This window comes from Liolophura sinensis, chromosome 7, assembly GCF_032854445.1.
Source record: "Liolophura sinensis isolate JHLJ2023 chromosome 7, CUHK_Ljap_v2, whole genome shotgun sequence".
NCBI lineage: Eukaryota > Metazoa > Mollusca > Polyplacophora > Chitonida > Chitonidae > Liolophura > Liolophura sinensis.
The window spans coordinates 5986013-6011296 of NC_088301.1; the positions used below are offsets into that span (position 1 = coordinate 5986013).

The window sequence follows — 25284 nt, forward strand, 5'->3', positions numbered from 1 at the left end:
AACCCTTTTAAAAGTTGTTGACTGGTACATTGCCAACGGGTGTTGCTATAAGCCGGCACTTGCATTCCTGATTTTGGTTTCATGCTTAATGAACCTATGTGTTACTTCTCGGTAGAGCTGCTCTATGGCCTTAGCGGCTGACCACGGTTTACATATCGTTTGTCTTTTCTGCAGTTTAATCTGGTGCAGGTATACACCTGTATGTATTGGGTTGATTACTTGTTTATTGGATAAAAGAGTTAAGATGGTGGAATTTCATAATACAATACCAACATTCAAATTTGAGTTCTAGATATTCGTGAGTTTTTTGTGAGGATTTCGAATCAGAGGACCTTGTGTGCTTGCTGTGAAGGATGTATTTTTTTTCCATTTTTTTTTATTACAAAGTTACGCTCCATGAACTCAGTTTGGAGCGTGTGCAGGACATATTGGTAACAGTAATCCTACCTATCATCATATCGAGGGTCGTTTTGTAACCTTCTTGTATAATACCATAATAGCACTTTGATAATATGTAGCATTGCAAATATTATTCACTGCCTTATGATAATATTTGATTACAATTAATAATAATACGAAATGCTATGGAGACTGATGAACTGAAAGATCTGAGTTATTACGTCATTTCATCAGGAGAAACGTTTGATCTAAGATGTAATGATGATATCCAGTAATGGCATGTTCCTGACGTCACAGAATCCAAGGACACGGAAACCGTTTAGTGGAGACCGTTTACTGTTTCCGTGACATGTCACGAATAGCAAAATTTGGGACAACCAGTGGCAGAAGTTCAAAACTCATTAGTTCAAGCTCGGATAAAAGGAAATAATACTATAGGCCTAGTAGTCTAAACGCAAGAGATAATTAGTTATTGCCTCGTGGTCGATGGCTGTTTTTCTTGAATGTGATTATTATGTGACTTTACTTCGTTGCACATCAGGTTTTGAGGAATACAATTTGACCGTGTATTAATCTTTAAATATCTATCTATGATGACAATTCTTCTCAAGCATAACAGTCTAATTGGGTGTTAGTCCGAATATCTTGACTAAAACTTGCAGCAGTTACTGTGATAAGCCTGCCTCTTGATTTCCTCAGAAGTCCATCGTCAGGTTAGAATAAAACAGTTTAGAGTACAGCTTTAAGTATAAAACAAAAAAGAAAAATAAATAAATCCATGGCATAAGCGATCGTCAACGACCACAGTGTGACGTACACCGTTGGAGTGTGTACGCACTATCAGCCATCCAATTAATGTGCGTTGGATTGTATTTAGAGTGAGTGAGTGAGTGCTTGGGGTTTAACGTCGTACTTAACAATTTTTCAGCCCTATGACAAAGAAGGAATCCTTAGAGTGCATGTAATGTGCCTCCTTGTTGGAGGTCGGATTTCCACCGGTCTTTTACCTATTTCTGCTTCACTAAGACGCCTTACCTTAGGCGAGTAAGACGCCCCGCCCGAGCCATTATACTAATACGGGTCAACCAGTCGTTGCAATATCCCATTTATGCTGAACTTCCTCTTTAAAGGCATTAGGTGTGACTTGACCCAGGATTGGATTGTATTTAGAGACCAAAGGCTTATCAAATTAATATTGTGGTGAATCAGTATCATCCCAATCAACCTATCCTTTCTGTTAAAGATACCCATTTTAATTTAAAATATCGAGCGAAAACTTGCTAATTAATGTTCAATCCAAAAACAATTTGAAAATTGTACACAGAGATTATTATGAGATAACTACCAGATAATTAAAATATGCATCATCTGAAATATATGTGATTAAATCTTTATTTGCAGAATCAAATAATGGATCACATTATTAACATTGAAAAGAATTTGCTGTATATCATTAGTGCCATATTACTAGTTTTACTCATTGGTTACTTTCTTACAGATTTCAATCACAACAGAAAGGCAACAAAAAGGGAAAAATACGAAGACAAAATAACCTGAAATGGTTTTCGCAGAAGATATATTTCTTTGGCGTGGAAATATTTGCGAAAAAAACCTGAGGAAAATGTTTATAATCAGTCGGGTAACGCGTTCTTCAGTAAGATTTACACTTCAGTGCCAAAACTAATCTCTTTATTTTATTTGAGAAAACATCAAAATTTGTAATCATCATCACAGCATGTTATGTGCACAATTGCCGTCAGCTTCTAAATTTAGCTTGCTCCTGTTTACATATGCTAAGTTCAGGGCATGCTGTCTGACTCTACCTTAGAATGTTCCAGAATACGCTCAGTTCGGTTCCTGTTTGTTTACATCAAGTGTTCAGGAATTTTCTTATTCTAGACAATTCCACCAGGCTATATAAGACCTATGAAAGCAGGTCAATTGGGATAAAGGAGAATTATTGAGAGTTTTGGATGCTTTCGCTGTGTATTACTTTAGTAGGCCTTTTGTGCTGAATTTTGGTGTCTTTAAAGCCTCTGGCTTTGTTATATCCTGTCTCCACCGAGCACTTGTTCAGTCTGAACTTAAAATATTTAATTTGTGCTCTTGTGTGCACAGTGCTTATTAGTACACGGGCCCTGTCGGTGGAATTTTGTGTATATTTCGTCATACACTCAGTTATACTGTGGATTTTCCTTCTTATTTCTGCATTTATGCCTGTATGGTTTTCCGCATTGTGGAATATATGCGTCCGTTTGGACTTGACACCGTTGTACATGTAAGTACTTTAGTATTTGTATAGATACTGCTATCCTTTCTTGTTAAATTTAAGTACTTTAGTATTTGTATAAGTCTTATTATCTGTTCTTGTTAAAGCTAATAAATTGTTGAAAAATAAAATCTGCTGGTTTTGGTTACTTTTTTGTGCGGCTAAACTGTCGTGTATTTCGAACAAGTCATCTCTTTATAATACAGACAGTTTGGGTCGTAACACAGCAACATAAATGTTTGTGAACAATCAGATTTCAAAGGGTATCAATGTTTTAGCAAATATTCACATTCAAAATTATTATAATATTATTTAATCTCATGAAGGTTGACTTTTGAAAGACCATAAGTCTATTTATTTGTAACATGTCGCCAACGCCGGGTATTTACAAATTTTTGGTTGTTGTAAAGATAAGTAAACTCACATGGTCCGCCTGCACAACGCTCCTTTCTGTTATAGATCCTGAAGCTGTAGATGTTGTACTGTGTGTCCAGTGTCACTGTCCAGTTCGCGGATTGTACTTTTTCTCGTGTGTGAGTACATGTACTTACAGGGGGTGTCCCAAACAATTCTTGTACTGTCCCACCGTCCACGGCGAGTTCGGATGTGTATTGGCTATAGGTCGATGATTGTGTGGTGTTTCTCTTCAATGCCACATTCTCTGTTAACCAAAATATTAAAACAGACAACTATTAGACAGAACAGTTTCTTAGCATCGTAACGTTTGTTACACTAGAATTACTTTTATACAATAATATGCTGATAAAGACACCTAAACATTTGAAACATAACAGTGAGTTCGTGCGCCTGTACTATATAACATCATAAAAACAATTGACAACATGTGTTCTAAGCAAAATAATGTTTTGTATATTAAGCATTTTAAACTCCTCCGTCCAAGTCGTAGTTTTTTGCGGAGAGTGTTCAGTGTTACAGCTCCACTCCAGCTATCAGCAGTAAAAACAGAACAATGGCTGATTTTGAAGTTCTAAAGCGGTCAAGCGACACTTGTCTGGCTTTGCGTAACGGCATACACGTTATTATCAGTTAATGCATTGTTACGTTTGTTACATTATACGGTGATGCTTACCTCTGGAGCAGATGGGACCATCCCAACCAAGACTACAGCTTCCGGAACATTCACCTGTCTCTTGATCACACCCACTCTGACAATTCTTGCATAGCTGCCCGAAAACTGAAATTAAAGCTGTTTATCTATAAACACGCATAGCCAAAAATTAATGATATCTCTACAGTGAAACGTTGTGACGGCTATAGTTCTACAGCATACCCTGTTGTGTAAAGACATATTGTAGGGAGATCAACAGCACGGCAAATGACCCAGGGGCGTCCTACTGATGCGGTCTCCTTGAGTTGAAGTCCAGATCATGCTGTCTTCCTCTCTAGCCGCACGTGAGACGGTCTTCCCGCAACCTGCGGGTTGTCGCCGGTTTCACCCCCCCCCCCCCGGCTCTGCCCGGTTTCCTCCCACCACAATTCTGTATAAGTGAAATATTCTTGAGTACGGCGTAAAACACCCATCAAATTAAATAAATAATTTTATGCAGAAAATGCTGACTAAACCATGATAGGTAAAGCGAACACGATTATGTATATGACAAACACATACGATTTTAGGATAATCAACTGGGTACCTTCAATGTACTGTTATACATTCAAGGTAACTATCTATATGGGCACCTGTTATACATTCAGGGTAACCATATGGGCACCTATTACATTTAGGGTAACTATATGGGCACCTGTTATACATTCAGGGTAACCATGTGGGCACCTGTTATACATTTAGGGTGACCATATGGGCACTAAAGAGTGTTCACCCAGTACACAAAGGCACAATTTAGTAGCTCTATACGGAAAAACGCTTTCTCTGTCAGTATTATAAAAGGCATCAGATTTGCATGCCGAGGAAGCTGCATTAACATGGAGGTTTCTGTTACGTACATCATGTCCCGAATTATCGAGATCAATAAAGTGTACTTGAGATATTTGATCTCCAATGCAAGGAAAGAAATGCTGTCTAGTGTACTCTTACAACGCCTTGTACTTATCACCACCATGTACAGCCGGTGACTAACGAATGTTACACACATCGTCTTCATGTAATATTTATATACTTATTTCATTGGAGTTTTACGCCGTACTCAAGAGTATTCACCTATTAGACGGCGACTGCATTATGGTGGCAGGAAATTGGGCTGAGCCCTGGAGATACCGAAGACACAAGCAGGTTACTGACAGGCAATCCTTCGTAGGGCCAGAGAGGAAGCCAGCATGAGCTGGTCATAATTTCACAGCGATGATAAGAGGGGTCAATGCATGCACTAGCGCAGCAACAGAGGCCTCCACTTCATGCATTAGCTGAATAACTAAGTAATATACAAGTAAATACCAATTTACCCATGACTTACCTAATGTTATGTACATCATCACGAGAAACACTCTGCTGATCTGTGGCTTATGTTTCCCCATGTCTACCAGGAATCTTCGTAAACCGCCTTTCGATTACAAAAGGTTGTTCATCTCTATCCAGAGAGGATTTCCCACCATGAAGCTGTTCTCACGAAACATACAATGCTTCTAAAAGTTATTATCTTCACATATACAAGTTCTATCCATATGTAATTTAGGAAAATCCAATCGAAATTTGCAGATTCAATCACTAGTCCATCTGAAATATATCATTAGACATGAGATGAAGTAGATCTAAGAGTGTGTACCAGTCCCACTGGTAAGGCGTTCTTGTCAGTTTTTAAACTGTTTGCCTGTATACAGACAGATATACGTGCTGAGAATTTGTATATGTGTGCAGCATTTCACAAAGGCATGCCCTGATGTCTTTGTGTTCACTTTTGTAGATATCTATGTCGTCGTGCAAAGCATAGATCCACGATCGGCAGAATAGCAGATACTAAACTTACGTAAAGGGACACAGTCTGTATTCTTCTGTTGATCTTAATGTGCTGTGTATGGTTGTATACATCGTCAATGCCCAAACTAAATGCAGATCATAGTGTTACTGAAACATCTTGAGAATGGCATTAGGCAACAAGTAAACACCTACATGTACCTGGCCTGGCTATACTGTGCTCTATTGAGATATTCGTGTCACTAACCAGGAAGTCACGCTCCCATTGCGTTTAGTATACAGCTGAATAAGTAAAAAAATGAATGAGTGTGTCTGTTACGCATGCGCAAATACACCTTCAGCTTTAAACCATAGTGATTACCCCTTTATACACAAATCCCTTCTATAACTATATGTACACGACTTTCAGGTTGGTTGAAGCTGCAACTTTTAACACCCGGCTGTATCCACACAGAAATGGTCATTTTGGATTCAAATACCCATGGTATGAAGGAAATGTCAGCCTACAAAACAGTGTATGATATGCAGATTTAATGTAGTCCTTTCATGTCTACCTGTAGCAGCTTGTTTTTCGCCATGCTTTCTAGACGTATTTCTGTCTGGATAACTTTCACCAAGTGTTAGTCTGTGGTAAGGTAATCACTACAGAACGTTTAACGAATATGTGCCGTCCCTGGTCTACTGACACAAAAAGGGATTGTAGGGAAACATTAACAAGAACAACAACAACACAAATGTCATAAAGTATAACAACCTTCTAATCGATGCGACTGCTGTATTATATGTAGGTGTTTTGCCCATAAGACTTTTCTTATGTGCTATCGTTTCACGCATACCATTCACCAAGATCTGGATTTGAACACCTGTCCCTAATCAACAAAATGTTTTCTGTCTATAGTCACGTTTCATTCCAAAACACATTTACATATTTTACATGTAAGAGCTGCTACATATGTTAACACACGTGCTCTTCATGCAACTTGGTCCAAGATTTTCCTTCAAATATAGTAACTGGAGCAAGGATTGGACAATACCACCACACAGACATTATAGATAGGGAATGCATTAGAAATGTCAATTTTGTTTTGTTGCAACAAGTAGCCGGAATTTTGTTTGTTTTGGATTGAACCCTATTTGCCCAGGATTACTACCCAAGCCCAGTGGTACCACCATGGTGACATAAATGGTATCATTTTAATTCCAGCGTTAATAGTTATAAACATGGTGATCGTGTTGTGTATGTTGGTTTATTAATTTGACAGGAAGAGTGGATTTGATTTGATTTGATTAATTCATTGGTGTTTCAGGCCGTGCTCAAGAATATTTCACTTATACGACGGCGGCCAGTATTATGGTGGGTGGAAATCGGGTAGAGCCGTGTATATATATATACACATGCATATCTGTATATATAAATTTACCAATGTGTGCAGCTGAACTTTGATAAACACCTTATTCTGATCCAAGACTAGCTTTAGTGATACACAATTATACACTGCCAATCACTTACATGTACTGTGACTCACAAATCATTAATTAGACACAATTTTATCTCCAGATAGTTGACGTACCAATTAGCAATAAAGAGCGCTCAGGTATGGTTTTGTGACTTTAATTTCTGTTTTATTCTAACAATGTTGAGCCATTTAATATTTTTTATGTACTAGCATCATATAAAAGGATTCTCACCAAACGTTTTAAAAGAAAACTGTCAGTTTATGGTTTCCAAACGTCCAGTTCCTTGATTTGGTCCCGAATTGAAGATATTTGCCCCCGAATTCTGCACTGACTGAATAATATGAACACACAGATATTATAAAAGGCGGTGACACCGCATATTTCTTTACTGTTACTTGGCTCATGTTTAATATTTGGACGAATTTGTAGGGGGTTTAAAGTTGTTACATACTGGCGTTAAACACAATTTAAATATATAATTGAAAGATAATAAAATAATTTCTGCAAGTTTTCAGAGCCAAATAAAATATGAAACCACGAAAGAAATTATTACTTTATTGCATCATTTATTGATCATATTTAACACCACCTACATACATATTGTATAATCTCTCCCCAGCTTGTACAGTGAGAATAATATCCAGGTGGTGGAATTGTTCCAACTCATGGTGGAATATTTTCTAAATTCCTCAAGTATGTCAAGAAATGTGGATTAACCATGAAGACAAAATGCTGCGATGGAACATATTTGATGCTGATTTTGTTAAGATTTTTGTTCTCCGACATATTTCGTAAAACACGTCATGAGTAGGCCTATAATTCAATATCAGCAGGGGAAGCCAGCGTGAACTGGACTTACATCACAGTGATATCTTTGGTAGGGGGCACCCGGATCTATGCTTCTGTGCTAGCACGCTAAACACTCGGCCACACATGCCTCAGTTTAAAATTTTAACAAGAGTACATGTATATAAAAAGGCTGTGTTGAAATTCTCCGATGTATACAGCCAGCCTACATGTCAGGCAATAAAAGAAAATAATTAAACGACAGATCTGCCGCATGCAGACTGTACATGACAATTTGTGGTTAGTATTTTGGCCAGTTTTGTGAAATTTTGACTGGATAGGCAAATTGAGAAGGCTTGAATCGAGCTCCATTAATAAAGCCTTTTTGGACAGATCTGTTATATTAGTCCCAAGACATAAGTATCATTTATTGCACAGCTGAAAGGATAACTTCCAGCACGGAATAACTGAAATGGGCAAAACAACCTCATTGTGTAGGACCTGGAACTCCAAGTGATACGCTGTCCTGTCTCCACATTGTTCTAAATCATTGAATTAAACCGTTAATATGTGTTAATCAGTTAAAAATATCCCATATTGTGACAAGCCCAACGCTAACGACGGCTTACACATTAGGTCAACATTCTACATCCCCACATCAGTACACTAGGCTCTCCAAGTCATTCACAACTGTCTATCGTGGATTATCTTGATCACACGTCTCTACCATTAAACTCAACGGCTGTCCTGACGAATGGTTTCATAAGGGTGTTCTTCTACCGAATTCTGGTTCCATGCATCATACATCCGTTCTGGCTCGGGTATTTCATTTCCTTCTTCAACTTCCGACGGAGCGGATCTCTCCTGGGCTGCAGCACTGTTTGGTTCAGACTGCGTAGCGCCGCCTGTCTGTAGGTTTCGCTGAAACCTCCTCCTGAAAAATAAGCAATTAAAAAATAAGTGACTCAACGCTAGAGTAATATGAAATAGACAAAGCCTAGGTTGGCAAGCAGTGCATTACTTAGCCTACAGTGAATTATAGACATTGTGTGCTAACAATACAATGTATTCATTGTTCTACAACATACTCTGATTAACTATGTATAACTATGTAACTATGTATGTATATGTGGAATTTTCAGGAGCTTCATCTATTCATTAGTACCTCTTTCTTGCCTGATAAGATAGCCATTGGCTTTTCCCAAGACGCACTAGATATACACCTTTACCCTGATAAGATATACTGGAGATATACATACTTGAGCTACATCAGGGGTGTACCACTGAGGTATAACATATCTGATCTGAGGTGTATGTGAGGTATAATGAAGGTGTAACTGAGGTTCTGACAATTATGCAAAGTAATACCCCCAGTACACCTAAAGTACACCTCAGTGCAGGTGTAACCTGGGGCGAGTAGGTGAAAAACTGAATGTCTGAGGTGCAGAGCTTCGATAGAGAACAGCTGCAAAACACTTAGATTTTGGCTGAATAAATTATAGATCAAGTTGTAAGTTGTAATTATTTGTTTACAGTAGGCCTATCCGTAAATCTCAGCTGGTTTACAACATCAACATTCACATACATTTACACGAGGCTTCCCAGCTGATTCATCAACATTTATTACTACTCCTTTTCCGTGAAATTTAAAGTTTTTCGTGTGCCCACACAGGGTACAAATTATGCACCAGAAAGTATCGGCCAATGCATAATTGGGTTTGTTTTCCCACAGCCTAGACATGCACATTGTTAGGGGCAGTCATCTTGGAATAATCGAGGGGACAATATATTTATGCTGGCTCATTGGTCAATATTTGCCAAAAAATGCGAAATCAGTATAAGGTGTGGAAAAGGTTGTATTCATTTCGTAAACAGTGTTGTTTTGCACATGCATAAACATTTGTAATTTTGTAGTCTCCTTTTTCTTTATAGTAAAATGTGAACATCACATTTCTTATTTTAAAATTGTCCAAGGTTCGAAGGTGTACCTGAGGTACATCATTCAATTTTTTGAACTTTCAATGTTTCTGATTTGTACATCAGGTATATCTTCTAACTGTTTTTTTTTCAACCCATATTAAGTGTAACCATGATATACGTGAGTATTTGTCACAAATTTTCAAATTTGTGCTTGACTAGGTTTGTTCCAGCACTTACACATTTTCAAATACTGTGTAATTATCTTGTAAGACAGTGTTATATCCCTCCAGGCCATTGACCCTATCAATAATTCTGGAAATTTCTGATAGTAATAATCATTCATAATTGATTATTTATCTCACTGTACACCAGTTTTGTCAATATGTTCAATGCTATGAACTATGGAATTTTCAAACATCACAATCATGGTACCTTACATGAATATGTGAAGACCACTGTAGCTTTTAATTTACACTTATGAGAATGAAAAGAGATTTACTCATTGTTTTAGTGCAAGCTTTTTTCTTAGGTACGTCTTCATTAAGATTTTGTGTGTATTTTCCATGCAATAAGGATTATTTTGAGTCAGTATAAGCAAAATATAGTTGACTATGAATTTACAGAAATATCACATACCATCAAAGTCAGTTGGATAGATACAGGCAGATATGTGATGTGAGAACATGCAGACCACATTGAGGTCTTCAAGAAACGTTTAACTTTGTCGAACACTTATCGCCACCAAGGTCCCTACTGAAAGCTGGGATTGAACCCTCACCTTGTGTATTGAAATACAGGACCAATCAGCCATGACCCGCTCTCTATATGAATAATAGCATACATGTATATAAATATCTTAAGTGGTGATTATGAGTGGGAGGCTTTTCATCTGAAGAACCTGTAGAAGAATCTGTAGTTAATGGTTAAAGAAATCAGTTTGAGGACTTCACTGGGTTATTTTATTTTGTAATAAATTCTGATTTCGAAGAATATGTTGGCTGTGTGTAGGCATCTGGCTATGCTAGGAAAATAAGATCATACCTCAGTGACTTTCAATTTTATTCTAAACGTCTCAACTTTTTAAATTTCTTTTTTGATCGTGAGGAAGTGTGTTTGATGGAATTTATTTATTTGATGAGCCTGATTTTTAACACACACATCTGTTCTTAATGATTTCCATTCATAGTCAAAACTATTTCATTTTTTATTTCCTAATTATAAAACTAGCGGATATGACAAAAGAGAAATTAAAGCAAAATAGTGCATAGTCAGTAAAATGAAAGTCACTGAAAGTATCACTTGCAAAGATTATGTGTGGGGGAGGGGGGAGGGGGCGTGCGTGTGTGTACGTGTGTACGCAAACGAAGCTGTAGAACCTTTCAGAAAGTCTAGCGATATGGCTCACTGAGGAGCGCTCTGGTATCAGGATGAGTGAGGAGATTCCCGCTTAAGTGTTACGTGATTGGTTGGATGACATCGTGTGGTCTTACCAGTCCACCTGTTCAACCTTCCGTCTTTAAACGGAAGAGCAAATGAGAGACTAGAGAGTAAAACTGATGTAGATTTTAGCAAGTAGTAGCTTAGTGGTTCGAACTTTGTTGAAGGTGGGGATATTTTCGTGGAAAGTTTTGTATGTTCTGAGAGATAAATCGGTGTATGTGCTCAACAACATCGGAAGGAAACGGGCATTTCCGATTTGAGCGTAGACTGGACAGGCTAATGTTCGAATAGTTGCTGGAATTGTGTACTGGCGCGAATATAATTTGGATGCATGGTGTTTTCGAAAATAGACCTTTTCTAACGCGATCATCTCGGGCTGAATGAAATTAAAGTGCCGAGGGACTCTCCCAGACTATAACATTCCAAAATGGATGTGTGACAGGAACTTTAAATTCAGAACGAGGTTCGTTCTGAGACGTTCGATTCTGCCAGTACTTTTTCACTTCCCTGCACTGTGCATAAGGGTAGATAACTGTGTTATTTGTCTATTTTCCCCCATCCGTACTCTTGTGTTTACCTGTAGCTCCCACTGCGAGCGTTACCACAAATTCTTGACAGCATAATAGTCAATATGCTAATCTATAATATTTTCCCGTACATAACTTACAGATTTCACCCACAGAGTGAGCGCAGTTTATTTGTGATATTGATGAAAGTCAAGTAGTATCCATCAAACTTCTAGTAAAAACCACATAAACAGCTCTCACAGCGGTGTTGACGGTTGGTCGATCTCAATACCTCAGAAAGTGGTTTCATCTGAATGTTGCAAATTCCTTCAGAGGCTTGGGTCGAACTAACACAATCTGGCTGAACGATTCAAAGAGATTCATCTGGACCGAGGGGCCTCCACCCACTATTACACACCTATGATTGATACCTATGTGGTAGTAATGTGAAACAATAATGATTTATTTATTTATTTATCTTTTATTTCGTGTTTTTATCCGTACTCAAGAATGTTTCACTTTTACGATGGAGGACAGCATTAAACTTGGAGGAAAACATGGGGGAAATCCATGACCATCCGCAGTCGAACAACAATGAAAAAGAAATTAACAGAAGATAAAGGTTAAACATGTTTAAGTGTGCAACCCTCAGATGACTATATAAATACAATCATAATGTCAAACCAACTTACATACAGTAAAACATTATCAGACTTACATCAATATTGCAATGACAACGACTCCGATGACTAAGACAAGGATGATTCCAACTGCACTGCCGGCAATGACTCCCGTGTAATTCGGAGGGTTTACGGGCAATTCTGAAAATGTAAGACCGATTACGTCTGCAATAAGCAGGATTTGGATGGTAATGGTATTGTCCATTGTCGCAAGATTTTCATTTGCCTGAGTTGAATTGATTATCGGTCATCAATCTGTTGAATTGGTTTATATGAGCCCGTAAGTGTAATTCCGTTCTGTTGAGGTATAATGATGGCTTGACGATACTGTAAATCAATATACTGGCAATGATCTACCTTATCGTATGTCTCAACAGACAATGGGAATGAAGACTAACAAGACAATTTGCTGACAATGGGAAAATGACACTTGGAGGCAGCTTGCTTCCTTGTTACTTTCAAGCATGGACAAAATTGCTGTGTGTTACTGAAGTGCCTAACAGTGGCATTTTTGTGATCGGTACAAATTAATTTCAGAGTTATTGTACTCAGTTGAAGCCACGATATATTAACGGCCGATCTGTGCTATAACGATCTCTTGCCAGGACTTAATTAATTTGCTACTTTTACATCTACATGAACAGTTAGAATAAAACATTAAACGATTTATTTGATGGGTGTTTTACGCCGTAGAAATCGGTGGGAAGAAACCGGACAGAGTCCGGGGGAAACACATGACCATCCGCCGGCTGCTAACAGACCTTCCCACGTACGGCCGGAAAGAAAGCCAGAATGAGCTGGACTTGAACTCACAGAGACAGCATTGGTGAGATTCTCCCGGGTTATTACGCTGCGCTAGCGCGAACTCTAAATGAGGAAAATTGACAATTTCATCGCTAATTTCATCGTAATTCTTCTATTATATTGAGGGTAAAATATTTATAGAAGAAAACCAAAGAGGAAGACACTTTTCACATGCAGCACTTGAAATACCTGATTTGCACCAGAGCTCGTAATACCCTTCTGCACATCGTGGTTCTCGGTCGGGACAGTGCCCGGATGTGGTGTTACACACAGCGTTTCCTTCGGCACAGGAGCCACAGGTTTCTATACAATCCGGACCATAAGTGCCCAGAGTACATTCTGCAGCAGAATTTACAAACCTTTTATTCGAAGCATCGAATATGCAGACTTGTCTGAAATATTCAATATTTCTAATAATATAAATAATCAGGTCATTTAAAATATTTGGGGAGACAATTTTTCAAATCATTTCTACGGTTTAAACATATTTTAACTGACCAGCCAAACACCAGCTGTTCGGCAGTACAGTCAGGAGTGAAATACGACTACCCTATATATAGTCATGATAACTACTACGCGTACTCCGCCTTACTAGGGAGGTTAGGGCCTCTGTGTCAGAGTGGTTAGCCCAGAAGCCTTCCACCAGTGCGGCCGCTGTAAGATCAAGTCAAGAGGTCAATGAAATAAATAAAGAGATTAAATAAACAATTCACATTTTTACAGCAAAATCGGCTCTTGGCAATCAGACATTTTGGGTTTGAGGGTGGGGAGGTGGGGTTGGTAGATGGAGGCAGGGATACTAATGGGAAATGCAACAGAAGCGGGGACTCTTGTCGTCAGTAATAGCTATCCGTCTATCACAATGACACCCCGCGCTGACCTAACCTGTATCACACTTTACACCGGTGTATCCCGGCATGCACTTGGGTGTTCCCTCTGGGCAGTTCCCGGATTTAGCGTCACAAACAGATCGGCCTTTGGTACAGTTCCCACATCTCTGCAAACAGTCAGGACCGTAATTTCCCTCGCAAGCTAAACGAACGAGATTTATGACCGATTTACTTCGATGTTACACTGCACTGTGATCAAACCAGGACATGGCCCTTGGTATACGGCATAAAAAAAGGTGTATTGTTACCTAGGAATTGGACAATGGTAAAAATGATTCTGACTGAACTTACGTCTGTTCGCCTAGAACATCTATTCAACACACACCTTTACAACACCACTGAATCATTTCAACAGAACATTACTTGACATTTCAGTTGTCTGTCTGATTTTGAATCTACGACGTTTTAGAGAAAGCCTAAGATGCCATTTACTCGCGTCATACTCTGTGATAGATACCAAGAGCGTCAGTGCCTTAAGTATGCGTCTAGAACAGGTAACAGATAAAGTACCTGTATCACACTTCGGACCAGAATATCCCGGCATGCATCTGGGCTTTGTGTCGGCACACGTTCCGGATACAGTGTCACAAGATAATTGGTCATCCGCACAATGTCCACATCTCATAGCACAATCAGGTCCGTAGTTTCCTAAGGTGCAGACTGATAACACAGTGATAACACAGTTGAGTGTGGTTATTCAACATTGTAAGGAGTCTGGTAATTTTTGGCACATAGGCGTATGAAGGCTGACACATTTAGGAAAGGAGGAAAGTAAAGATGTAGAGAGTAAGCCAACGGTTTCACCACGTACATCTAATTGGCGAAGACCCTAACTAATCTGTGAACTTATTCCTTTGGAGAGAATTGAATGCCGCTGTAAAATATTTTAATATTAAAAAACATATCTTGAGAAGATATTGGTGGCATTTGTATAATATACTTGCGGTGATACAAAAAGGAAATATATTTCAAAACACGAGTTGACGTCTCTTAAAGTAAAAAAAGACAGCACCTGACTAATGTTTATGTCCAATGAAAGACTACAATTAAAAGTACAGTCAAACCCGTTGTATGCGGCCAGTCAAAGGACACGTTAAAAGTAGCCGCATATGACAGTTGGCCACATAAGACAGGTTGTGAAGACCAAGCCAGATCACAATAGAATTAAGTTTCAGGAAATCAACACATGTAGACCTACATAATAATCTTATACATAATTGTTACAGCACTAACTTGGTCAGCTACATAAATTTCATAGAAATATAACAATTGTAGTAAAATAATAACTCAATAATTTCAAGTTTTGGGGGGTAGACCTATGGATTTCACGCACTTAACAGCCGATTACACAAAGAGTTTCAGGTGAGGGCACGCATGACAGGAGAACTTTCTTCTCGTCATTGTCAAGCCCTAAAAATCCGTGTGCTAGTTTGGCCTACGTAGCTATAAATGACTATTCTAACAGAGTTTTGGACTGTAAATGGCAAACTGCTGAGATGTTCAATCACATTTGCCATTACCGGTGAAACAACAACATGTACAAGTGAAGGAAGATCAATTTCTCCATGTGTTCGTTACAGGTAATATTTTGGCCACGCAAAATGAAAACACAGCACCATTTGCCTGCAAAGATAATGGCCAAGCAAGTCAGATAATTTGTCAAAGAAACCATTCATGGGAGGAACCACAGGAGGTCAGATTATATCCGATTATATCGAGTCTGCCCGCTGTTTATGGCATTCATTGCGCGAACCTCAGCATGGAGCAAATCCACTGCCACAGTGCAGGGGTGTCCGGACAATAACCAGCTAGGCCTGATTAAAGAACAGTAGAGTTCACTGCTATTGACCAATAATGTTATCGTTTTACTTCTCATCACAAAGTGGCAGATTGTAAGTTTTAATCACTATAAAAACTATTGAAGTCGGGTGGTCGCCATTTTTAAATTTTTGATTGTCCGATGCGGCAATCATCATTACAGTTGAAAGTCTCGGCCGCTCAGGACAGGCTGATATAGAATTTGGTGGCAAAATATGTTGGCCAGTGGACGCGTTGGACAGGTGCCCACATATTACAGGTCGTTTAACATGGAAAATTGTTTGGTCGCGGCAGAGAGTGGCCGAATACGGCAGATGGACGCTGATTACAGGTGGCCGTAGGTACAACTTTAACTGTATCTTAAACTGGCATTAAATATTTTTTTAGATTTTTGTCAAACCCACTAACAGTTTGGTGAATCTTCGTCTTGACACAGATTCAGTACGTCTCCATTACCGAGAGCAAGGAGACGTCACGTTTACTCTAGCTCTCTGACGTTGAAGTTATTTTTCGTATGATAGTCTAAGCAGTAGCCTATGGCAGATAAAAGTTGAAGTCTTCAGCAATGAAGGACAAAGTGATCAATATAGTCTTTCTCGGAAAATGGACATACTGGAAGATTGTTTCTTTCACTGCTTGAACTATTGATACAGTAGACCTACTATATCAATTATAAGGAACTCTAGCGACCCTGTTTAAATAGAGATATTCCTGGTTCAGGTCGTATCCTACGGAGGGGCTGTGCTGGTGATTTTGACCCCTGTTAAATGTTTACAAAGTTACTATAGGGTTGTTGTACAAATGTATCCATGGTCACCTCTGAAAGAAATGGAACTAAACCTATGCACCACTGAAGCTGGTCTAGGTAATCGACTGTCCCTAGTCATCGTGGACGTCAAAGAAAGCACATCGGCTTGAACACGGCGTTTCAATAAATTTACTGTATTTTATAAAGAAAACAGAAAAATACCCCTTATAATGCGAGAAAGACGAAGGAGCAAAATATAAATTCTCAAGTTGCAACAGATTCAGAGAAAATTGTATAATCAGGTATAGCCTAATGAAGTTTAAGTGTTGTCCGGTGACATGCCGTCTTCTCATTCCCACAAACCTTCGGCATTCCTAATGAATTTTGCACTGACTCTGATATTTGTTTTTTCGAAAACGCAAAAATGAACAACAAAATTTTTTGGGGGGAAATGAATGTAGTTTGGACCGTAACGGTATACTAGTGCCTGACATAATTTAATTGTGATACCGTCGTTGAATATTACACGGTTTGTAAATCAACTGAATTTGCGTCTGTGGTGATTCGTAAATAACAGAGACCTGCCCTACAACATTTGGTGAAATCCCACTTCGATATTCAGCTTTGAATATCAAACCAGGAAATAGGAACTGCGAACTAGGTTCACATCTGATTGTCGACGCGGGAACTGGGAACTGGGAGCTTACTTCACTGACATGTCAAAATCACTAGCACAACCCCCAGTGGCTACGGCAGCGTGGCTGGAATACCCTGTCAGTGATACAGTACGACTACTGCATCAACGGTTTAAGCAGTGAAAGAAATATTCTTCTAGTGTGTCGAATTTCCGATAAAACTATGTTTATTACTGGGGGCTTCATCGCTGTAGACCACAACTTTTATCTACCAAAGGGTACAGTTTAGACTATTGTGCGGAAAATGGCTTCGACGTTACAGATAAAGAGTAAAAGCGCTGGAACTTGTAATTTATCAAGAACAGGCACATGTTTGGACATGGTGAAACTTCAACAATCTATCAAACAACACACCTTCATCACATTTCTCAGGGCGGTATCCCGGCATGCACCTCGGTGTTCTCTGTGGACAGAGCCCGGATGTTGTGTCACAGACGGACGGTCTCTCGGCACAGTTCCCACATCTCTTCCCACAGTCTGGTCCGTATGTCCCGGGTGTGCACACTAATAAACATACCCACAACATCAAAAAAGGATGCTGATTTAGGGGCACGATGTATTGCCACATATTCACATACAAACAACGGAAAAGTAAATAAACATTGTATACATCTTTAAATTAACATTATGTAATTTTACTTCTCTCCACACTTTACTACCTTTCTACACATTTACTTTGAGAGATTCATAGAAGGAAAGACAACTGAAGGATTTTGTCTATGTGTTATTAGAGAGATCAGTTTATCGAACAGGATAGCCGTACGACAAAAACTGGTCATGATAAGTAAAAAGCAAGGAGCCATATCCAGATCGCGCCATGACTGAGCTGGCGTCTTTTGGGGACAGTAAAACACATTGTCAGAATCTCCACTTTTCTGGACCGTTTATTGTATTGAGTGTTGAGCCAAACCTATTTGATTTGCTCAGAATAAACATTAAACCTAGAGCAAAGGAGATTAAATAGTTACTTCTACAGTTGTCAAAAATATGGAATTAAATATCACTTGCTCGTTTGTTTTGTGATTTTTATCGACATTGGCCTACTTTCATGAAGGAATATTTACAGACATACAGGTAGTGTTCTTTTTCGTTTTCTGTTACACATTTATCTCCGAAACAATATCGAATGAAAGTAAAGAAATGAACTGGAAAATCAGTTGCATTTCTTAGTCATAGAATTCTTCCCATTCAGACACCATACCGAATATCTGTACTTCACACAGGGTGAGCGGCCAGGGATTGTTGATCAAAATCTTCACTGTGTCTCCTAATATCGGGCTGCTGGCGTTACAAGATCCATTAATAACGTCCCCTGGACCGTAAATAGCCCTGGTGGTGTCCTGGTAACACACTGTGTAATTCCGGGAGGAGTTTCCCACGGACAGGGTAAAACCATTAAGACGGTTACCGCCTGCAATACAAGCCAACAGTTTTCTAAATAAACGAATTACTATCAGACATCTTTTGTTAATGCGCACAGTAATGTTAATTATCAACCCCGGGAATACTGTACCACCCATAAAAAGGAAACTTTACCACTGATGACTGAAAATCTTGTGTGAGACACGAAAGTAATGCACCATCACATATGAAAGAAATCATGTTCCTCAGATCACAAACACATCGTTACGTCCAATACATTAAAGAATTCCTTTGCCATAGATTAAAGGAACCCTGGACTAAAATTTAAATTAATCCTGCAAATCAGACCAAAGAAAACATGTACCACGGATCAATAGACCTCTATCCTGTATCACAAAGGAATTCTCTGTCACAAAGAAATTTTCGATTAGCAAATGTGGCTACTTTATACTATGGGTTATCGTTAAGTCTTGTGTACATTATTTAGTGGTATTGCATGAGTCACAACCTGGACCAATACAATACCACTCCATGATTTGCAAAACAGGTCTAAATGACCTATTTATTATATAGCTGAACTTGTCTATGGATTTTCACTTCCTGTTAAAATAACGCTTTATATGCTTTGATGTTCGCTTTACTAATTTGTTTAATTTGGGAATAAATCTATACTACTTATACCAGTGCGTTGTGTGGGTATACGGTATACATTTCGTCAAAATGCTCAATAGTCCCACTAGCCCGATGTGCGAGGGCAAATATTGATCTTCGATCATAATTGAGCCGAGAGAAAAATGCTAGCTAGATATTTTCGATTTAATTTGCAAGGGTGTGGAATTTGATTGTGTCAAAAATATGTTAGGGTATGTTTTTCCACATGTTGTTTATTAAAACTCTTTTGAAAAGTTATTGACTGATCCATTGCCAACGAATGTTGCTATTAGCCGGCACCTGCTCGTCCCTCACTCCGTGGGTATGCAGCCAAGCGTTGCTATCCTCTGGCACGTGCATTCCTGATTTTGGTTTCCTGCTAAATGGATTTATGTGTTACTTTAAGGATCTATGCTATAAATCTTCCGAATCAGATGAGCATTGGGGGGGAGGGGGTCCATTTTTTTATGACAAAGTTACGCTCCATCAGTTCAGTCTGGAGCGTGTGCAGGACATATTGGTAACAGGAATCCTACCTATCATCATATCGAGGGTCGTTTTGTAATATGCTTGCATAATATCATGATAGCATTTTGATAATATGTACCTTTACAAATATTGATCACCGCCCTTTAATAATATTTAATAATTATAATGGGAATCGCTATGGAGACTTGAGTTATTACGTGATTTCATCAGGAAAAATGTTTGATCCAAGATGTAATGATGATAATCAGTAATGGCATGTTCCTGATGTCACAGAATCCAAGGTCACGGAAACCCTTTACTGGAGACTAACAGTAACCGTTTACTGTTTTCGTGATATGTTACGTAAAGTAAAATTTCGAACATCCAGTGACACTCATTCGTTCAAGCTCGGCCTAGTAGTCTAAACGCAAGCGATCATAAGTTATCGCCTCGTGGTCGATGGCTGTTTCTCTTGAATGTGATTATTATGTGATTTTATTTCGGTTTGCTATCGCTGCACATCAGGTTTTGTGGAATAAAATTTGACCGTGTATTGATCTTTAAATATCTGTCTATGATGACAATTCTTCTCAAGCATAACAGTCTAATTGGGTGTTAGTCCGAATATCTTGACTAAAACTTGCAGCAGTTACTGTGATAAGCCTGACGACATGCTACAGTTCTAGCCAAAAGTCGTTCAATTTATTCATTAAGAGTTTCAGCTTTGTCGAAGACTTCGTTGGTCAAAATATTGATCAATATCAACTTACCAGGCACAAAACTATGGACGAGGAGAGAACGACTAAAAGTAGTTGGATGTAACTTCTGGTCAGAAAATTCGGACTACATATACGTGGCTGTATGATTGTCACGACTAAGACAGAATCTTGCTTGCCGTTTTGCCTGGAGGTATGTCAGTTACCTCTTGATTTCCTCAGAAGTCCATCGTCAGGTTAGAATAAAACAGTTTAGAGTACAGCTTTAAATATAAAACTAAAAAGAAAAATAAATAAATCCATGGCATAAGCGATCGTCAACGACCACAGTGTGACGTACACCGTTGGAGTGTGTACGCACAATCAGCCATCCATTTGATGTGCGTTGGATTGTATTTAGAGTGAGTGAGTGAGTGCTTGGGGTTTAACGTCGTACTTAACAATTTTTCAGCCCTATGACGACGAAGGAATCCTTAGAGTGCATGTAATGTGCCTCCTTGTTGCAGGTCGGATTTCCACTGGTCTTTTACCTATTGCTGCTTCACTAAGACGCCTTACCTAAGGCGAGTAAGACGCCCCGCCCGAGCCATTATACTAATACGGGTCAACCAGTCGTTTCACTATCCCATTTATGCTGAACTTCCTCTTTTAAGGCATTAGGTGTGACTCGACCCAGGATTGGATTGTATTTAGAGACCAAAGGCTTAGCATAATCAATATCAAATTAATATTGTGGTGAATCAGTATCATCCCAATCAACCTATTTTTTCTGTTAAAGATACCAATTTTAATTTAAAATATCGAGCGAAAACTTGCTAATTAATGTTCAATCTAAAAAAAAATTTGAAAATTGTACGCAGAGATTATTATGAGATAACTACCAGATAATTAAAATATGCATCATCTGAAATATATGTGATTAAATCTTTATTTGCAGAATCAAATAATGGATCATATTATTAACATTGAAAAGAATTTTCTGTATATCATTAGTGCCATATTACTAGTTTTACTCATTGGTTACTTTCTTACAGATTTCAATCACAACAGAAAGGCAACAAAAAGAGAAAAATACGAAGACAAAATAACCTGAAATGGTTTTCGCAGAAGATATATTTCTTTGGCGTAGAAATATTTGCGAAAAAAACCTGAGGAAAAGGTTTATAATCAGTCGGGGAACGTGTTCTTCAGTAGGATTTACACTTCAGTGCCAAAACTAATGTCTTTATTTTATTTGAGAAAACATCAACATTTGTAATCACCATCACAGCATGTTATGTGCACAATTGCCGTCAGCTTCTAAATTTAGTTTGCCACTGTTTACATATGCTAAGTTCAGGGCATGATGTCTGCCTCTACCCTAGAATGTTCCAGAATACGCTCAGTTCGATGCCTGTTTGTTTACATCAAGTGTTCAGGAATTTTCTTATTCTAGACAATTCCACCAGGCTATATAAGACCTATGAAAGCAGGTCAAAGGGAGAGAACGGAGAAGTATTGAGAGTTTTGGATGCTTTCGCTGTGTATTACTTTTGTAGGCCTTTTGTGCTGAATTTTGGTGTCTTTAAAGCCTCTGGCTTTGTTATATCCTGTCTCCACCGAGCACTTGTTCAGTCTGAACTTGTATATTTAATTTGTGCTCTTGTGTACACAGTGCTTATTAGTACACGGACCCTGTCGGTGGAATTTTGTGTATATTTCGTCATACTCTCAGTTATACTGTGGATTTTCCCTCTTATTTCTGCATTTATGCCTGTATGGTTTTCCGCATTGTGGAATATATGCGTCCGTTTGGACTTGACACCGTTGTACATGTAAGTACTTTAGTATTTGTATAGATACTGCTATCCTTTCTTGTTAAACTTAAGTACTTTAGTATTTGTAAAAGTCTTATTATCTGTTCTTGTTAAAACTAATAAATTGTTGAAAAATAAAATATGCTGGTTTTGGTTACTATTTTGTGCGGCTAAACTGTTGTGTATTTCGAACAAGCCATCTCTTTATAATACAGACAGTTTGGGTCGTAACACAACAACATAAATGTTTGTGAACAATCAGATTTAAAAGGGTATCAATGTTTAAGCAAATATTCACATTCAAAATTATTATAATATTACTTACTGTCATAAAGGTTGACTTTTAAAAGACTATAAGTCTATTTATTTGTAACATGTCGCCAACGCCATATATTTACAAATTTTTGGTTGTTGTAAAGATAAGTAAACTTACATGGTCCGTCTTTACAATCTCCCTTTCTGTTATAGATCCTGAAGCTGTAGATGTTGTACTGTGTGTCCAGTGTCACCGTCCAGTACGCGGATTGTACTCTCTCTCGTGTGTGAGTACATGTAGGTGGTGTCCTTAACAACTCTTGTTCTGTCCCACCGTCCACGGCGAGTTTAGATATGTATTGGTTATAGGTCGATGATTGTGTTGTGTTTCTCTTCAATGCCACATTCTCTGTTAACCAAAATATTAAAACAGACAACTATTAGACAGAACAGTTTCTCAGCATCGTAACGTTTGTTACACTAGAATTACTTTCATACAATAATATGCTGATAAAGACACCTAAACATTTGAACATAACAATGTCCGTGTGCCTGTACTATATAACATCATAAAAACAAATTGACAACATGTGTCCTAAGCAAAATAATGTTTTGTATATTAAGACTTTTAAACTCCTCCGTCCAAGTCGTAGTTTTTTGCGGAGAGTGTTCAGTGTTACAGCTCCACTCTAGCTATCAGCAGTAAAAACAGAACAATGGCTGATTTTGAAGTTCTAAAGTGGTCAAGCGACACTTGTCTGGCTTTGCGTAGCGGCATACACGTTATTATCAGTTAATGCATTGTTACGTTTGTTACATTATACGGTGATGCTTACCTCTGGAGCAGATGGGACCATCCCAACCAAGACTACAGCTTCCGGAACATTCACCTGTCTCTTGATCACACCCACTCTGACAATTCTTGCATAGCTGCCCGAAAACTGAAATTAAAGCTGTTTATCTATAAACACGCATATCCAAAAATTAATGATATCTCTACAGTGAAACGTTGTGACGGCTATAGTTCTACAGCATACCCTGTTGTGTAAAGACATATTGTAGGGAGATCAACAGCACGGCAAATGACCCAGGAGCGTCCTACTGATGCGGTCTCCTTGAGTTGAAGTCCAGATCATGCTGGCTTCCTCTCTAGCCGCACGTGAGACGGTCTTCCCGAAACCTGCGGGTTGTCGCGGGTTTTCCCCTGGCCCTGCCCGGTTCCTCCCACCATAATTCTGACCGCCACTGTATAAGTGAAATATTCTTGAGTACGGCGTAAAACACCCATCAAATTAAATAAATAATTTTATGCAGAAAATGCTGACGAAAACCAATATAGGTAAAGCGAACACGATTATATATATGACATGCACATACGATTTTAGGGTAACCAATTGGGTACCTGTTATACATTCAAGGTAACCATATGGGCAGCTGTTATACATTCAGGGTAACCATATGGGCACCTATTATACATTTAGGGTAACTATATGGGCACCTGTTATACATTCAGGATAACCATGTGGGCACCTGTTATACATTCAGGGTGACCATATGGGCACTAAAGAGTGTTCACATGTATATAGTTACCCAGTACACATAGGCACAACCCAGTAGCTCTATACGGAAAAACGCTTTCGCTGTTAGTATTATAAAAGGCATCAGATTTGCATGCCGAGAAAGCTGCCTTAACATAGAGGTTTCTGTCACGTACACCATGTCCCGAATTATCGAGATACACTGTAGTGTACTTGAGATATTTGATCCCCAATGCAAGGAAAGAAATGCTGTCTAATGTACTCTTACAACGCCTTGTACTTATCACCACCATGTACAGCAGGTGACTAACGAATGTTACACACATCGTCTTCATGTAATATTTATATACTTATTTCATTGGAGTTTTACGCCGTACTCAAGAGTATTCACTTATTAGACGGCGACTGCATTATGGTGGGAGGAAATTGGGCTGAGCCCAGGAGATACCGAAGACACAAGCAGGTTACTGACAGGCAATCCTTCGTAGGGCCAGAGAGGAAACCAGCATGAGCTGGTCATGATTTCACAACGATGGTAAGAGGGGTCAATGCATGCACTAGCGCGGCAACGGAGGCCTCTACTTCATACAATAGGTGTATAACTAAGTAATATACAAGTAAATACCACTTCACGCATGACTTACCTAATGTTATGTATATCATCACGAGAAACACTCTGCTGACCTGTGGCTTATGGTTCCCCATGTCTATCAGGAATCTTCGCAAACCGCCTAAGATTACAAAAAGTTATTCACCTCTATCCGGAGAGGATTTCCCACCATGAAGCTGTTCTCACGAAACATAAAATGCTTCTAAAAGTTATTATCTTCACATATACAAGTTCTATCCAGTTGTAATTTAGGAAAATCCAATCGAAATTTGCAGATTCAATCATTAGTCCATCTGAAATCCACCATTAGACACGAGATGAAGTAGATCTAAGAGTGTGTATCGGTCCCACTGGTAAAGCGTTCTTGTCAGTTTTTAAACTCTGTGCCTGTATACAGACAGATACACGTGCTGAGAATCTGTATATATGTGCCCTGGTGTGTTTGAGTTTACTCCTGTAGATATCTGTGCTGTCGTGTAAAGCGTAGATCCACAATTGGCAAAATAGCAGATACTAAACTTACGTAAAGGGACACAGTCTGTATTCTTCTGTTGATCTTAATGTGTTGTGTATGGTTTTATACAT

At 38.7% G+C, this 25284-nt stretch overlaps 2 protein-coding genes across 2 annotated transcripts in view; both read right to left on the reverse strand.

Moving 5' to 3' along the window:
* Positions 1-10149, reverse strand: part of LOC135469901 (receptor-type tyrosine-protein phosphatase alpha-like) — a 37061-nt gene extending 26912 nt beyond the window's left edge. Inside the window, exons 1-2 of the mRNA XM_064748539.1 lie at positions 10085-10149; positions 8555-8736 (exon numbers count right to left, since the gene is read on the reverse strand). Of these exons, the coding sequence (XP_064604609.1) occupies positions 8555-8736; positions 10085-10149 (247 nt within the window). The remainder of the gene's footprint in view (positions 1-8554; positions 8737-10084) is intronic.
* Positions 10150-13702: 3553 nt separating this feature from the next.
* Positions 13703-24932, reverse strand: LOC135469902 (protein draper-like). The gene is made up of 7 exons (XM_064748540.1): positions 24734-24932; positions 23388-23492; positions 22730-22960; positions 18505-18714; positions 17658-17807; positions 14553-14702; positions 13703-13806 (listed from the first exon to the last, which is right to left on the reverse strand). Exons 1-7 carry the CDS (start codon positions 24792-24794, stop codon positions 13703-13705), a joined length of 1011 nt encoding a protein of 336 aa, XP_064604610.1. The 5' UTR covers positions 24795-24932.
* Between the last annotated feature and the right edge of the window lie 352 nt (positions 24933-25284).

Excerpts from the sequence above, each read along its gene's own strand:
- LOC135469902 (XM_064748540.1), bottom strand. The coding sequence starts at position 24,794 with ATGGGGAACCATAAGCCACAGGTCAGCAGAGTGTTTCTCGTGATGATA. Across the intron at positions 18,715-22,729 it reads AGATTGTAAAGACGGACCAT|GCGGTAACCGTCTTAATGGT; the intron begins GTAAGTTTACTT and ends CTTGTATTGCAG. Across the intron at positions 17,808-18,504 it reads GTGTGAAGTACAGATATTCG|TGTGCACACCCGGGACATAC; the intron begins GTATGGTGTCTG and ends TATGTTTATTAG.